Raw genomic sequence first — 15702 nt, 5'->3', positions numbered from 1 at the left:
TTCACTTTCCCCAAAGTATGAGGTTTAAAGTGTTTCCATTGCTATCATCAATTAAATCTGATAGGCTGAGAGTGGTGGCTCATGCCTGTAATCTTAGCACTTCGGGAGTCCGAGGAGGGTGGATCGGGATTTTAAGAACAGCCTGGCAAACAAGGTGAAATGCTGTCTGCACTAAAAATACATAAAATTAGCCCAGCTGTGCTGTACACATATCTAATGCCACTTAGTCAGGACGCTGAGGCAGGAGAATAGCTTGGACCCAGAAGGCAGAGGTTGCAATAAGCCAAGACAGAGCCACTGCACCCCAGCTTGGGCAACAAAGATACACTCCATCTCAAAAAAAAAAAAAAAACTGATAATATGCCAACCATTCTAGATTATTCCTATTTGTAAGAACGCATTGCTAAACCATTACTTACAACATCCATTGTAAAAATGTTCAAGAAAAAATTAATGTGAGTGTCTCACAAGACGAAACACTTACTTTCCACTATTTAAACTACAAACATTTATCATTCATTGTGCTATGCATCTGAGAAACTTGGCTGGTTCACTTCTGATTTAGGTAAAAAAAAAAAAAAGGTTTCATTACCATTATCCTCCTTCAATCACAGAATGCTACACCCAGAATGTTCCGGATGTCTTAAACTTTAGTATCAATGACATCTAATTATTTCCTTTGACCTGTACTATTCCTCTAAAAAATAAACATTTTATGGTGAGGCAGACAGTTTTGTAGTCTTTCTGAAGACTTCTCAAACATTTTAACCTTGTTAGTTTTTAAAGAGAGACAGCCTAATTAGAAAACTTGAGCAGCCTGCAAGGGGGACATAACAGATGCTTAATTTTGTATCTGTGTTCAAAGAAACAAAGGGAAATGTACAACGAACTACACAATTTACTCCCCTATTGAATTTGCTTTAAGCATTTGCCGCTAACCAATAACACCAGGCACTTCGCATTACATGTAAAATTTTATTGTGAAAATTGTAAGGTAGATATTACATCTAAACACTTTTCAAATAGCATCAACAAGTATGAAATCACTTTGAAAAAAATTCCTTTTCCTTTGAATACCTCAAAACATTCATGGAGGAAGTTAGTATCTACCTCTCTCCACAAAACCAATATGTTTCTCTTAGTAATACGCAGGTAACGATGCAGAAATAACATTTCAATTTCTGATTTGCAAACAAGGTTTGGCATGCAGTAACTATTATTTGGAACACTTGCTTTAATATCTACTTAGGTCTCCTTTTGCAGATCCACTTTCCCCACCATCTACTGTACATGCCACATAACTTGAGCTACCATAAGCTTCACGAGGAGCAGGAAGGCAGATTCCTTCGGCCTTTTCCGCAAACATGCTCACGATCGCCGTAATAAAAATCACCACAGCTCCTTGAGTAACTCTCCCGACTTCTGCCATATCTATCTCCTTTATTACCATATGCATGGCAGGTGCTTCCATCATAAGACATCCGAGGCCCTCGTGCAGGTGGTGCACCATGAGAGGCCCCTGCAGGGTTGATAAAATAGTATGTTGGACTACGTTTAAACATTTTTACTGCTATCATTAAAGCATGAATTAAAGTACTATTTGGAAATATCTGCTTTCCTCTGCCTTTGTTGACAGGATATTAATCAAGCCTTCAATGGTCAGAAGGTTTTATTTAAAAGAAGTGTAAGAGCATTATTTTGAAGCTTAACAACCTTCATTCTAAAGTAAATGTTGAGTCACATTTTCTTAACGTGAACTGAAGTTCTCACCTTCATATCATTCCCTATGCTTTATACTGTTATGAATACTCAATACTTAAACATGTTGCATATGTCCTTTATAATTTTCCTTAGAATTTCATTAAAATAACAATCTGGTCTATTAAATAAAATTCTGTAATTTACAAATCCATCCTGGACCCTTACCATATCTCTGAAATGCATCTCTATAAGAACTTCCACCTACATGTTCGGAGTGATCTCTACCACGGGCCTCGCTGTAGCCATCGCAATAACTAAATTGAAAAAGAAAAGTTTTTTAATGTCAGAACGAACAATTTAAGAAATCTATTTCATAAATCCAGATAACATTATACTACCTATATCCTCTGGAGGAATATTCATCCCAACTAGAATGACCATAATCACGGTATGCATCGTCTTTAGGTGGTGGAGCATAATCCATGGTTTCTCGGCAACTTCCATGATTTCTGTGTGCACAAGTTTAAGCAACAAATTTTAAATTTTCAACTTCTAGTGTCCAAAACATAACTAAATTACAACTTAAACACAATTACATTGCCAAACATCTAAATAAATATTGCCCCAAATAAAATGCCCAAAAAGCCCAAATGCCCAAAATGCCCAAATGCCCAAGAGGCACATGAAAAAGATACTCATAATCAGTGGTTCAGAAAATGCATTTCAAATCCAAAAGGAGCTTCCACACTTCACACACACACACACACACACACACACACACACACACACGAAGGGCAATAGATTTTAAAAAGCAGGAAACAGCAAGTGTTTGAGAGGATGTAGATCAACTGGAGCCCTGATACAATGTTAGCTGGAATGAACAATTTAAGAAATCTATTTGACAAATCCAGAAAAAGTTACAGTACCTATATCCTCTGGAGGCATGCTCATCCCGAGTAGAATGACCATAATCACGGTATGCATCGCCTCTAGATGGTGGAGAATAATCCCTAGTTTCTCGGGAACTTGGATGATTTCTGTGCGCGTAAGTTTAAGCAACAAATTTTAAATTTTCAACTTCTAGTATCCAATATATGACTAACTTACAACTTAAAGAAAATTAAAAGGCCAAACATCTAAACAGATATTTCTCCAAATAAAATAGGCAAATGAATGCTCAAAAAGCGCATGGGATGGACATTCATATTCAGTGATTCAGAAAGTGCATTTCTTTTTTTTTTATTATACTTTAAGTTCTAGGGTACATGTGCGTGATGAGTTAATGGGTGCAGAAAATGCATTTCAAATCCAAAACAAGGTAACATATTTCACACACAGACTGGAATGGCAGTAAATTTTAAAAAGCAGGAAATAACAAGTGATTGAGAGGATGTAGGTAAATTGGAACGCTGATACAATGCTGGTTGGAATGGAAAACGATGCAGCTACCATGGAGAAATGTGGTGGTTCCTCAAGAAAACAAACATAATTATCACAGGACCAAGCAATTCCACTCATATACACCCAGAATTGAATAAGTGTACTCAAACACATATTGGTGCATAGAAATACTGGGGTGGAAACATCCCAGATCAAATAATGGCTTAACAGCCTGTGGAAGAAGTGAAGTGCTATGATGTAAATGAACCTTCAGGACATCACGCAAAAGGAAAGGAGACAAACACAAAAAGTCATGTCGTGTTTGAGCACGTTAACATTAAATACCCACAACAGGTAAGTTCAGAGGCAGAACACAGATTGGTGTTTGCTAGCAGCTGAGGAAAGGGAGAAAACGGAAGGGACTGCCTAACTGGTAGCTGGAGTTTCAAATTGGAGTGATGAAAATGTTTTGGAACTTGATGGAAGTAGTTGTTGCATGACACAGAATGTACTAACCACCACTTAACTGTTTATCTTATAATATTTAATTTTGTTACGTGAATTTCATCAAAACAGTAAAAAAAAAAAATCAACTGTGTTTTTTAATTTTTCCTTTACCTATCCTTAGTTGCATAACCATCATCTCTCGGTGACATATGACCATTTCTCCAGGAAGAGATTGTTACTCGGCGTGGAGGAACTCCATAATTCTCTCTTCTTCGTGATATGGGACCTTCAACATTAAAATGATGGAACATTATGTAAAGAACACCAAACCTGAAACACTATTTTCTCTTCTCTCAAATAACTTTTTAAAATTATTTCTTCTGTGACTCCGTTCTTTGTTTCCTAAATTACTAGACAGTCATGATACTGTGAATGCTTCTTATGGCTCTGGATAATCCAAAGGCTCCCACAAGGCCAGTTCTTCCAATGAAGCTGAAGCCGAACATTAATTCTTAGGTAGAAGTTCATTTGTAGTGGTTAATAACTACTTACTTATTATTTGCCTTTTCATATGAATTACTGACGACTACTCATGACACAGGGAAAACATGTAAAACCATCAAACTCTTCACTGATTTTAAAGTTTACATACATTGTCCTTTCTCAGCCGAAGAAAGTGAATTTCCCAATATCATTCAGTCCATCTCACATACACATAAATACAGCTACCTTTGAACGCCTATATGCTAAATGTTTACATAAAAGTTCTCCCTCATCTCTAGCTGGTTGGCTCTATCTTCAATGTTGACAAATTAAAATGGACTAGTGAAGATTTTCTAATGATGGCCAAGATTTGCTTTTACTGCAATAAGCAATGCTATGAAAGGGGTCATTACAACATTGTTGCCATTTCAAAATAGAAAATTTTCTCCTTTAAGGTACTCTTCACTTGCTATTCCTTAGAGGTCAGTGTTTCACATATGATACCTTCACTGGCTAATTTCCCAATGGAAATGTGTTGGCTTGGGTATCCTGAAGCCAATAAATACCTCCATTCACCGACACTCTACATACGAAATGTAAAATTGAAAACGGCAGTTTTTAATTTCCTCCATATTAGGATGGAGGACTAAGTAAGAACTTTAATTTGTTCTGCCTAAACCTCCTTGCTAAGAACTTGTCTTTACTGTCTTGTTTTCTTCTGCTCAGTCTGCAGTCTTACAATTCGCCTTCTCAAACATATTACTTCTATTCAATGCTACTGCTCACCTCATGTTGCTTAGTTCTCAATGCTCTCCTCAAACAATTTCAAATCTTACACTAAGGATCCTGGGTTAATGCTTAAACATCGTGGTACAATCTCAATTATTGACTTCCATACACCTGTATTTCACAACTCTGCATTTCTGTGATATCCACTTAATTTAAGAATTTTGGACTCCTACATGTCTACCTTTCAAGCCTTAAATTTATTTTTAAATAATATTTCAGCCCAATGACTCCTTGTCTGCTAAATGCTCTTGTGGTTCTTTTGAATCTTCATATAAGCAGTGAGTATGCCTTGCACATACGCATTACTGAGGTCTCAGAACCTGGATGGCCAGGCTCAGCGGCTCACACTGTGAGTGAGTGTGGAAGGCTGAGGCAGCTGGACCGCTTGAGCCCCAGGCTTTAACAACAGTTTTGACAACGTAGTCAGATCCTCTCTCTACAAAAACATAGGAAAAAAACGTAGCTACGTGTGGTGGTGCACGCCTGTAGCTGCAGAAACTCGGGAGGCTGAAACAGGAGAATTTCTTGAGCCCAGAAATTTGAGGCTGTAGTATGCCATCATCTCACCAGTGCACTCACACCTGGTAAGGGCAAGACTCCAACCCAACAAAGTAACTGAACAAGCAATTTTTAGAATGGGACACCAGGGGACCAATTCCAGGGGATCTAGGAAATGGAAGAATTAATTACATGAAGAAGTCTACCATCAAAGAATACTGCTAGGAACTTTTAGAAAAATTAAGGGGAATTTTCTACCAAACACAGGATTAAAAGGAATGTTGGCCTCACTCTAATCACTTCTTTGGTCTGCAATCGGGAGCTCAAGTATTCCTTCAACATAAATCTGAAATGTACCTAGTGAGATAGAAACTATAATAAAAGCTATCAATCAGTAGTTACGCTCATGTATGTGTCACTTCTCTTTTGCTCTATGAATTTAAAGCTAACCATTCAGGTAAAAGAGCTCATTTTTACTCATACAAAAACTATGGTCTTTCTGTCAGGTAGCGGTAGCATTTACCTCGGTTTCCCATCCAACTATTGCTTCTTGCCACAGCACAAGGAGCAGACTTTTTAGGAGGAGGACCTCCACTTCTTGAAGAGGGACCTCTTTTCACTGCAATGAGTCCCCTGGCATAACTCATCGTGACATCAGGAGTGTATCCACCATCATCTGTATTTCAAACAAAATCTTTTTAGTTAACTAACATCACTGTTTCTTAAATGGCTGAGTTTTAGTTGTTTACAAATATTTTCTACATTTTATAACAAATTCACATTTGTCTAAGCTAATAAAATTAGCATTCCTACATGATATTACTACACTTCAAGCAATAAACGTCCATGTAGAAAATCTAGAAACATACTCAAGTATCATAATATGTTGGTATGAGACAGAGATGTGGGAAAACAGGGGGCAGAAATCTATCCGCAAAATATATGAATATAATATGCATAAAAATATTAAAAGAAAAATGATAAATGACTGTTTATATCATTCTGTAATGAGGAAAAATATTCAAAGCATATCATAAAGATAAACTAAATTCCATCCAAAGAAACTCAAATATTTCCAATACCAAGAAGTGACATATCAGGAAAATACATCGTCTCTAAAATCTGTGAACACAATATAGAATGCTTAAAATTCCCTTACGAGACACTAATTTTCAGATTAGACTATGCTAAATTTTTAGTCTTTAAGAATTGCATGTTAAATAATATAAAAGTATTTTATATATCTACAAAAACGTAGATATATGCCAATTGCCAGGTGATGTTACAGGTTAGAATATATATACACATTCTCGTACGTGGCAGAGTATAATTGAACCTCACCCTCAAGATCAATGGAGACAAAATAACCATGAAGCTATGCATCTTAAAATGGAGCAAACACTGCAATTTCAACTTGAAAAAACATCTCCACTTAATTACACATCTGGTGATTAAAACTCCAAGTTAATTGTTAGAGTTTTGAAGGTCGGTTAATAGATAATACAAGTTAACCAACAGCTTTATTTATTTATTTATTTATTGAGATGGACTGTTGCCCTATCACACAGGCGGGAGTGCAATGGCATAAACTTGGCTCACTGCAGCTTTTGCCTCCCAGGTTCCCGTGATTCTCCTGCCTCAGCCTCCCGAGTAGCTGGGATTACGGGTGCACACCACCAAACCAGGCTCATTTTTTTGTATCGTTAGGAGAGACAGGGTTTCACCATGTTGGCCAGGCTGGTCTGGAAGTCCTGACCTCCTGGTCCACCTGCCCTGTACGCCCCAGGTGCTGAGGTCACAGGCGTGAGCCACCTCGCACAGCCCATGCAACAGCTTTTTCTTTCTTTCTTTTTTTTTTAAATAGATGGTTTGTTTTTCTTTTATATGTCAAAATGGACCCCTCATTTCTGTTAGGTAAATCACTCAATAAATATCATTTTCAGTGACTCGTCCTCCAGCAAAGAAAGGTACATACGTGTCTGTGAAGCAGTCGTTTTTACACCTTTCCAGAGTCACAGACTCTTTTCAGAAATTAAAGTTCTGCATTTCTTAAATTGAAAATGCTTTATGGCGGACCAATGTACAAACTCTCCCTATCAAAATTACAAAGCAATAGATTTGCATAGATGTTGGCACGTGTATACACAAGGAAACAAATACTGCAAAATCAATCTTAAGTACTGAGTTACTTTTTCCTGTTGGAAAGTTTTAAGTATTACATCGTCCTTTGATAATACAACTGATATGAAGTTCTGGGCCCCAAAGTAGAAAACTCTTAAAATATAATCCACATAAATGAGTTCTGCAGAAAACCGGTTAAGTACAGGCAATCAGCATTCATAAACACAACTCAGTTTGAATTGTGTGTTACTTCAATGCAAACTTATTACAATTTTAAAACAAATTTTAGATATTACTTCAATCATTCTTATAATACACCTTTAGTACTCACAAATAATTTTGCTTTTTATCAATAAGTTAATTTTCTGTCCATAAAGGAAATAAAAAAATTGAGAAATTTCGATATCTTCAACCTTATTTTCTTTCAGTCCTATGGTTCCATCTTTATATTTTAAAACATTACCTAAGTGTCCTTCATGGGAGGGAAGCCACCCTCTTCTTCCTTCACTACTTCCTCTTGCAGATCTCAGACTTCCATAAGGGCTTCTGTTTCTTGAGGAAGCTGGTGGTCTCCACCTACCACCACTTTGAAAAGATGGTTTCTTGGCTTGTTCTACTTTTATTGCTTTTCCATCCAAACACTACAAGTATTAACGGTACTATCAGTTACCACTGGCACATTTAACGTAAGCACATTTTACAAACATTTTTGCATCAACTATAGTTCAATTTGAGGTATTCTCTCCAAAAGGAAATTATTTTACTCCTAAAATGAACACATCTTTCGCAATGCCAAATTTGAGACATTTACTGAGCACATGCCTTCCATTAAGGGATCAAACACAAATTCAATTATTCAAATTCCTTGAAAACTTCTCCATTATTAAAAAAAAAAAAAAAAAAACTCAAACCTAAAAAAAGATTCACCCATCACACATTCTATGGAGGAATGGGGCACATCTGTTTTTTACAATATATAATCCACTTCATCTTTGTATTCACATCACTCATTTAAAGTTTCACTGTCCCAACGAAACCTGTGTCCTTTTTAAAAAATGAGCTTACTTTTTCAGAATGATTAGTCACATTAGTCATTATAAGTTGTTTCTTGTTGGATTTGCTAACACTTACATAAAATGTCCCCATATGATTTACAATTCTACATTTACTCTAAAAATGTTTCTGTAAATGTGATCCTTGTTTGATCTCATTAAAGATTTTTGCCTTATTCATTTCTTATATTGCCTTACTCATTTCTTATATTGCCTTAGATGTGCCCCTAAAAAACAATTCGTAATATAGTACTTCATGTAATTTCTCAGAAATGCTTAAATATCCTAATTAACTTCACAATAACATTTTTCACTGTAATCTTTTCTACAGGCCACAGCAATTTTTGAAAGCAGTTCAGCTAATAACGAGATTTAAAAATTACATGGCTTTTGTTATTTGGAGGAAGGACTTAAATCCCTGACAAGACCTCTTGAAGCCACATCGCCAGTTGTTCCTACCTTGAAACTTCTTTCGTTATTTCTGGGCTCAAAATATTTTCCCCAGATTTGCCCATGGCTGCTTCCTTCCCCGTGTTCTCAAGTCAGCCAAAATTCCTTAACTGTTAATTCCACCTGAAAACTCTAAGAATCTCCTTTACTGGCTATCTTAACATTTATGTGCATACAACATTCATATTTAACACAATAAAATATGTGAGATGAAGTAATTTAGAAATAACATTGGCCGGGTGTGGTGGCTCACACCTGTAATCCCAACACTTTGGGAGGCTGAGGCAGGTGGATTATGAGGTGAAGAGATACAGCCCATCCTGGCCAACAGGGTGAAACCCTATCCCCACTCAAAGTACAAAAATTAGCTGGGCGTGGTGGCGCGCCTCTGTAGCCCCTGGTACTCAGAGGCAGAGGCAGGAGAATCGCTTGAACCCGGGAGGCGGAGGTTGCAGTAAGCCAAGACGGCCCCACTCCGATCCAGCCTAGGGACACAGCGAGTCTCCATCTTAAAAAACAAACAAACGAACAAAAACTTTTCACAAATTATCTGCTGTTTTGCTTGAAAACTTGAGGGAAAAAATAAATTATCATAGATTTCTATACATAAGTCAAAATTATCTCCATACCTACCACAAAGCCATGAACCAAAAGCAACTTTCGGTTTCTACCACAGCTTAAAATATTAATTTATAAGAGTGAATAAAAATGTACTTTCTGCTATGTGCCAGGAAGTGTGCTAGATGTAACAGAAATAAAAGCAATTAGGAAGACTTAAATATGCAATATATACAATTTCACAATCAATATATTAATATATAGTACAGTGAGTACAAAATACCTACAATATGCAATGAGGAAGAAAATATGAAATCTATATTGTTTTTGAAGCATCAATTATTATTTCTGAGACATACGAGGGGAAGGACAATTCTCAAGAAGTCCAAAAAACATTTTGGGGACAGCGTAAAGACTAACAGGAGCTAAAAACAGATTGGGATAATGTTAACTTTTTCATTTTATTTACTTATTTACTTTTCAGACGGATTCTTGCTCTGTGGCCAGCCTGGAGTGCATCGGCGTGATCTCGGCTCACTGCAACCTCTGCCTCCCTGCCTCAGCCTACTGAGTAGCTGGAACTATAGGCGCACACAACCAGATGTGGCTAATTTTCCTTTCTTTTGGATTTTAGTAGAGACAGGGTTTCACCACGTTGGCCATTATGGTTTCGTTCTCCTGACCTTGTGACCTGCCCTTCTCGGCCGCCCAGTGTGCTGGGATTACATGCAGGAGCCACCATGCAGGGCATGATGGGGATAATGTCATAAAGCAAAGAAGCACTAAAGGGCACAGAAGGAAATGATCTTGACTACAATGTAAAGGAATTCAATAATTAATATAGTTACATGAAAGTTTAACGCTTTACTAAACACACAATCCCTAGATTTAAGACTCAACAGGACAGGAGACCATTGGTTGAATCAAAACAAGTCCTCAAACACACTGGAGAAAGGAGTCATTAGGTATTCATGTTACGTAACTCACTCTGGTGACAGGAAAGAAGTGTCCTTAGGAGAAAAAGCAAGGATGCGGCAAAAATGTCAGTTACTTCTTCTGTTATCTGACTTCAATGTTCTCATATTATTTTCTATTCTCAACTACTTAACATTTCCTTAAATGTAAAGGTCTTATTTAAATATACTTTCTCAAGAATATATTTTCAGAAAATATATTCTTCAAGAAAGAAAGAATCTTTCCTTCTTGTGAGTCTGTCTAGATATCAATCTACAGTTTGTCTATGCTCTAAAAGTATTTCCATGAATTGGAAGTACTTCAATTAACAGCATGTAATAAATATTGACTTATTACTATCATTTACATGAGGGTTCCTTATAAGTTTTAAAGCTCTTCGAAACCTTTTAAAATCTATTTACACTCATACTGAAATACAAACATAGAAAAAGGTTACCATAAATTAATTTATATAATGTTAATTCCAATACCCTTCCAACTACACTTGCAGGTATATGGCACAAAGAAGAGGATGGCTTCATATGACATTCTACTATCTTCGAAAGTTTAGTAATATTAAAAGGACCCAGAAATACTGTTAATTGAAGAACAGAGTAAGAATATTCATAATAAGGGACTCTTACCTTTCCATTCATATCTTTGGCAGCATTCTTAGCATCTGCAGGGTTCTCAAAAGTAATAAATGCAAAGCCTCTGCATTTGCTGGTTCGATCCTTTATCAAAAGAACTCAAATACATGAAAACATTTTACATTAATATAACGGACTCATCAAGGTGCTAACCATCTGAAAGTTATTACATCAAACTAAAAAATAATTGCATTTCACGTCACTATTATTGTTCTTAATACTGAGCCACCCCTATAGTCAGTCTGTTTTATTCCAGTTTGTTCCTGAACTCCACAACACATTTACTTTTCCTCATTTTCCTTTCTACATAGTAGGTTATCCTTTCCATAGAACCTTAACCTGGTACTATGAGAATTTTCCAAATATCAAACAGGTACTACAAAATAAGAGTTTAAAACAGATAAGGCATTTTAATGTAGGTATACAATGAACTTTGAAAAAAATATATCTTTTCAAAACATATATATATATATATATATATATATATACGTAACATACAGATTTTAAACATACATGTTGAAATATACATATGAAAATACACACACACACACACACACACACACACACACATACACACACACACACGCACGGTTTTAAGAGTTACCTTCTGATATGGGACCATGTTTCCCAAATACTGCTTTAAGCATTTTCTCATCGGTCTCTCTATTGAGGCCACCAATGAAAAGCTTGCCAGGACGATCTGCTTCTACCATTGTGCTGTAATGGTAAAAAACTATCTATATTTAGGTAAAAATAAATAAGCTAAAAATATAAAATCTTATTACATACTGTGTTGAAAATCCAAGTAAAATTCCCTTCCCGAGCGTGACATATTTTTAGTATTTCTTACCTCAAATATGTAAAATTCGTAACACTCAGAGCAAAGGGGCACTAACTTCATGGACAACTGCTGCATTTTAGTCTGTACCTGACAAAAACCTCATTTCTAAAAATTAGATAAGAAAAGCTATCATAATTTTCCTAAGTTGCAATATGAAGAATACCCCCATTTAAATAATTTTATTTGAAAACTATCTATTTATGAGCTACCGTGTGATGTTTTGCAATATCTTCTTTCTTGAGATGCCTATCTCCTGTCGCCAAAGTGCACTGTTCACCACAGCCTCCTCCACCCAGCCTCAACTGATCTTCCCACATCTCAGCTTCCCAAGTGGCTAGTATTACAGGGGCTTTCTACCACAGCCGTGCAATTTTTTCTGTTTTTAAAAATAAACAAGGGTTTCCCCAGATTGCCCAAGCGAGTCTCCAAATCTTGGGCTCAAGTGTTCTACCGGCTTGGGAGTACCAAACTGATGGGATTTCAAGGCTGAATCACCACACTCAGCATGATATTTGGATAAAAGATTAAATCAAGCTACTTAAAATCTTCTCGGGAGAGAATATTTTAAATATTTTTACAATCTTTTAGTGAGTTGAAATATACAATAGGTCAAAGATCCTCAAACCCTAGTCTTCAACCCGTACCTTTCTGTGGCTTGAATGTGATGCCGGAGGATGACATGTAATACCTGTCTGTGGAGAATGTAACTTACGCCTGAGGATGACCTGAGGTGGTACAGTTTTATCCGGAAACCATCCTCCCTACTCCCTCGCTGCCCCTCCCTGTCCCCGTGGCAGCCCCACTGCCCCACCTGTCCTCTGTCACATGGCTCCTACCGGAAGACCCGCCCCACCACGTGCCCCTTGGGGACCTGCCGCCAGCCCCCACTCCCAAACGTGTCCACCTCGCCGCCTTCTTCCCCTGCGCAACCCTTGTTTGAGGAAAAATTGTCTTCCGCTAAACCAGTCCCTGATGCGAAAATAGCAATGAAAGAGTCCATTATGTTACCCAGGCTGGTCTCAAACTCCTGACCTCAAGCCATCCTCCGACCTCCACTTCCCAAAATGCTAGGATTACAGGAGTAAGTCAGTGTGCCAGGTTAACAGAATAACTTAAGCGCATCAATTTTGTTCCCGTTTTAGGCTACCTAACTCCATTTATCTCGATTATACCCACTTATTCGGTTTAAATTATTTACGGTGCCAAAGATACATGAAACATGTTTCAAATACTGCCCTACAACGAAGGAGACAATTAAAGGCTAAACTGAGATTATTTATGGCCCCATATTTCTACATACCCTAAAGTTACACCATTTATGTCCAAATTTGATAATTTCTTCCAAGCAAATCAGACACGTGACATGTGCTAACCAAAAGTGTAACTTTTTAATCGCAGTGGTTAAGTCTATTGCCTGTATTTTGAATTATGACCACATTCACAGAGAAAACCCGCTTTAACAAAAAGTGCACATGAAAACAATGGCGCCTTAGCACCATCTCCCACAACTAGTCGGACATAGTAGGTAGTTAAAGGTAGAATCCTCAAGAAAAATGAATGAGTGCAACGAAAATGAGTTTCTTAATAGCACTAAGGAGTTCTCTCCCCACTGTCTCCTCCCGTAATTCAACACCCACACATAGCAAACCCCTCCCCTTGTATAGACAAAATCCCAAACCTTTGCTTTCTATTCTTGCCGAGAGACCGAGCTGTCCAGAGCAACAGCAAATACGGCGCTTTTTAGTCGGACAAAGAGCCTGAGGTTCGCCTGGCCCTCAGGTCGTACGGATCCGGCTTCGGAACACCACAGGGCCAACCGCACGAACGACGCCAGGCGCTAACCTGAGAGGGACGGACGCCGGAAGACGTGCCCGGAAATCCCGCCTACCTCCAGCGGCCAATCATTGCGAAGGCGGTGGGCGTCGGCCAGTTGTTGCGAAGGCTGCCTGCGTGTCCTGAGGCGCCCCGCCCCTGGCTGGCCTGCAGCTCCATCCTCTCGCGGTAACTCTTCTGAGATGCCGCTTGTGCCTTGTGCCAGGTGGCGGTGGATTCAGGCACGCAGGAGACGGGAGCCCTTTGGAATTGTGGTCCTCCTGAGTGTGGCGAGACATTAAACCACAGGGAACACATGAAACATCTCACTTCATTAGGCAGGATAGGCTGTTGGTACTGAATATTGCCGAAACAGAGGGGAGAGAGAGAGGGACCAGCGCTGCCCGCTGGGGCGAGGGCAGCGGCGGTGGCTTTGGGGGATTGGGGCAGGGCGGGTGCGTGGGACTAAAGTCGACTGGTACACTGCTGAGGTGGAATTCGTCTGCACCAGAAGCTGAAACCCTGCAAGAATTCTCTCTCCCAGGTCTAGGCAAATACAGACTGAGTTTCATGGTTCCTCCCTGAGGATGCTGTACTCACAGGGGCATTCCAAAGGACTTCTCATCCTGTGCCCTGGGAACACCGGAGGCCAACTGCCATAGTCGCCAATCCAGTGACCCGCGTGCACTGCCTTGCTGGCGCAGAGGCTCTCGCAAGTACAGCGGTGGCCGTGGTGCCTGCTAGCGGGGCTCTGGAAGCCAGGGCCTTGGCCTCCAACTCCAGGGCTGCTGTGCGCAGCTAACCCTGCTGGGTATCTGAGCCCCATTCTGAGTGTGGCGGGCTAAGGGCCCTGTGGGGCTCCTCCGGAACCCTGTTCCACATAGGCGTGGGGCGTGCTTCTCAGCACGGCAAGGCCCGCACGCCTCTCCGGGAGTCGTCTCCAGAGTCGAGGGGCCCCGGGGGGTGTGGGGTGGGTGGCACAGGCTTTGCTCTGTGGGAGCCTCAAGGAGGGCACCATGTTAAGGCTGGAGGCTGTGCAGGAGAGGTCGGCCTGTGCCCAGAGCAGGGAGGCAACCCTGGGGGAAGAGGCATGCTAGTGGGGGATGTCATCACTGCAGAGATGGAGGTGGTGGCCAAGGAGGAGGCCAGTGTGGAGCCGCAGCAGGAGGACCTGCAGGCACGGCCTGGCCCTGGCCCCAGTACGCCCCGGCCAGCAACAGACTCGCTGGACGTCCTTCACTTGGAGCTGGGCTACGTGAATGTCCCAGGCCGCAGGGCATCCCCGGCTTCTGGGCCAGAGCCATATCCTTGCAGCTGCCAATTCGGGATGGCTGGCAGCAGGGGATGGGCGCTGAGCTCCCGGGAGCGGGGTTGGGGGAAACAGGGTGGTAGGCACCGGGGGTCAGCCAGGATTCAGGACATGGGGGACAACGAGGGGAATCGAGAACAGGCGCATGCAGGTACGAGGGCAGCTTAATTGCATGTGCCCTGAGGGCACGTGGTAGGGCCAGGAAGCCAAGCACAGCACTCACGAGGGAGAATAGCAGCGCCAAGGACCCTTCATAAGAGCAGGAAGTTGAAGGATACGTTTCACTGGGAAAGTCCCTGGAGGAAGGGGAGTCTGCATGCCCATGCCAGCCATGGAACTTCCCTGCTCCCCGTGCCTGTGTCCTGCAGGCTTACCCCAGAAACACAAGGTGCTCGAGACTCGGTTTCACTGTGCATGGGATTGCTGTCCTCTGCAAGGCAGGCACTATCTCCCCAGACAATTTCTTCCCCCTGCCAGCGCTGCACGCAAAGATGTTTAGGCCCTGAGCATATGTAACCTCCCTTGAAACCACTCGAGCTCCCTGGGGAGAGCCAGGCACAGCCCTGCAGCTACTTCTACCCACAGTGGATCCGTGGGGTGGACACGTGCACCCCTCAGGGAGACCAGGAGAAGGAGAGACCGCACACCCAGACAGCA

At 40.4% G+C, this 15702-nt stretch overlaps 1 protein-coding gene across 1 annotated transcript; it reads right to left on the bottom strand.

Annotated features, from left to right (window-relative positions):
- Nucleotides 1-1234: 1234 nt before the first annotated feature.
- On the bottom strand, nt 1235-13946 carry LOC129476701 (RNA-binding motif protein, Y chromosome, family 1 member A1-like). The gene is made up of 10 exons (XM_055269585.1): nt 13813-13946; nt 11688-11800; nt 11078-11181; nt 7883-8060; nt 5822-5974; nt 3700-3814; nt 2628-2738; nt 2100-2210; nt 1927-2015; nt 1235-1519 (listed from the first exon to the last, which is right to left on the bottom strand). The coding sequence occupies exons 1-10, from the start codon at nt 13914-13916 to the stop codon at nt 1320-1322; spliced, it is 1278 nt and encodes a 425-aa protein (XP_055125560.1). The 5' UTR covers nt 13917-13946; the 3' UTR covers nt 1235-1319.
- Nucleotides 13947-15702: the final 1756 nt, after the last annotated feature.

This window comes from Symphalangus syndactylus, chromosome Y (assembly GCF_028878055.3).
Source record: "Symphalangus syndactylus isolate Jambi chromosome Y, NHGRI_mSymSyn1-v2.1_pri, whole genome shotgun sequence".
Classification (NCBI taxonomy): Eukaryota; Metazoa; Chordata; class Mammalia; order Primates; family Hylobatidae; genus Symphalangus; species Symphalangus syndactylus.
Note: the sequence above shows the minus strand (reverse complement) of the source record. Positions and strands in the feature narration are given on the sequence as shown.

What these genes read in the sequence shown, in the direction of transcription:
- LOC129476701 (XM_055269585.1), bottom strand. Translation starts at nt 13,916, where the DNA reads ATGGAGCTGCAGGCCAGCCAGGGGCGGGGCGCCTCAGGACACGCAGGC. An exon ending in CTCCCATGAAGGACACTTAG is followed by an intron (nt 5,975 to 7,882) that starts GTAATGTTTTAA and finishes TTTGAAATACAG; the next exon opens with ATGATGGTGGATACACTCCT. An exon ending in TATTCCTCCAGAGGATATAG is followed by an intron (nt 2,016 to 2,099) that starts GTAGTATAATGT and finishes TTTTCAATTTAG; the next exon opens with TTATTGCGATGGCTACAGCG.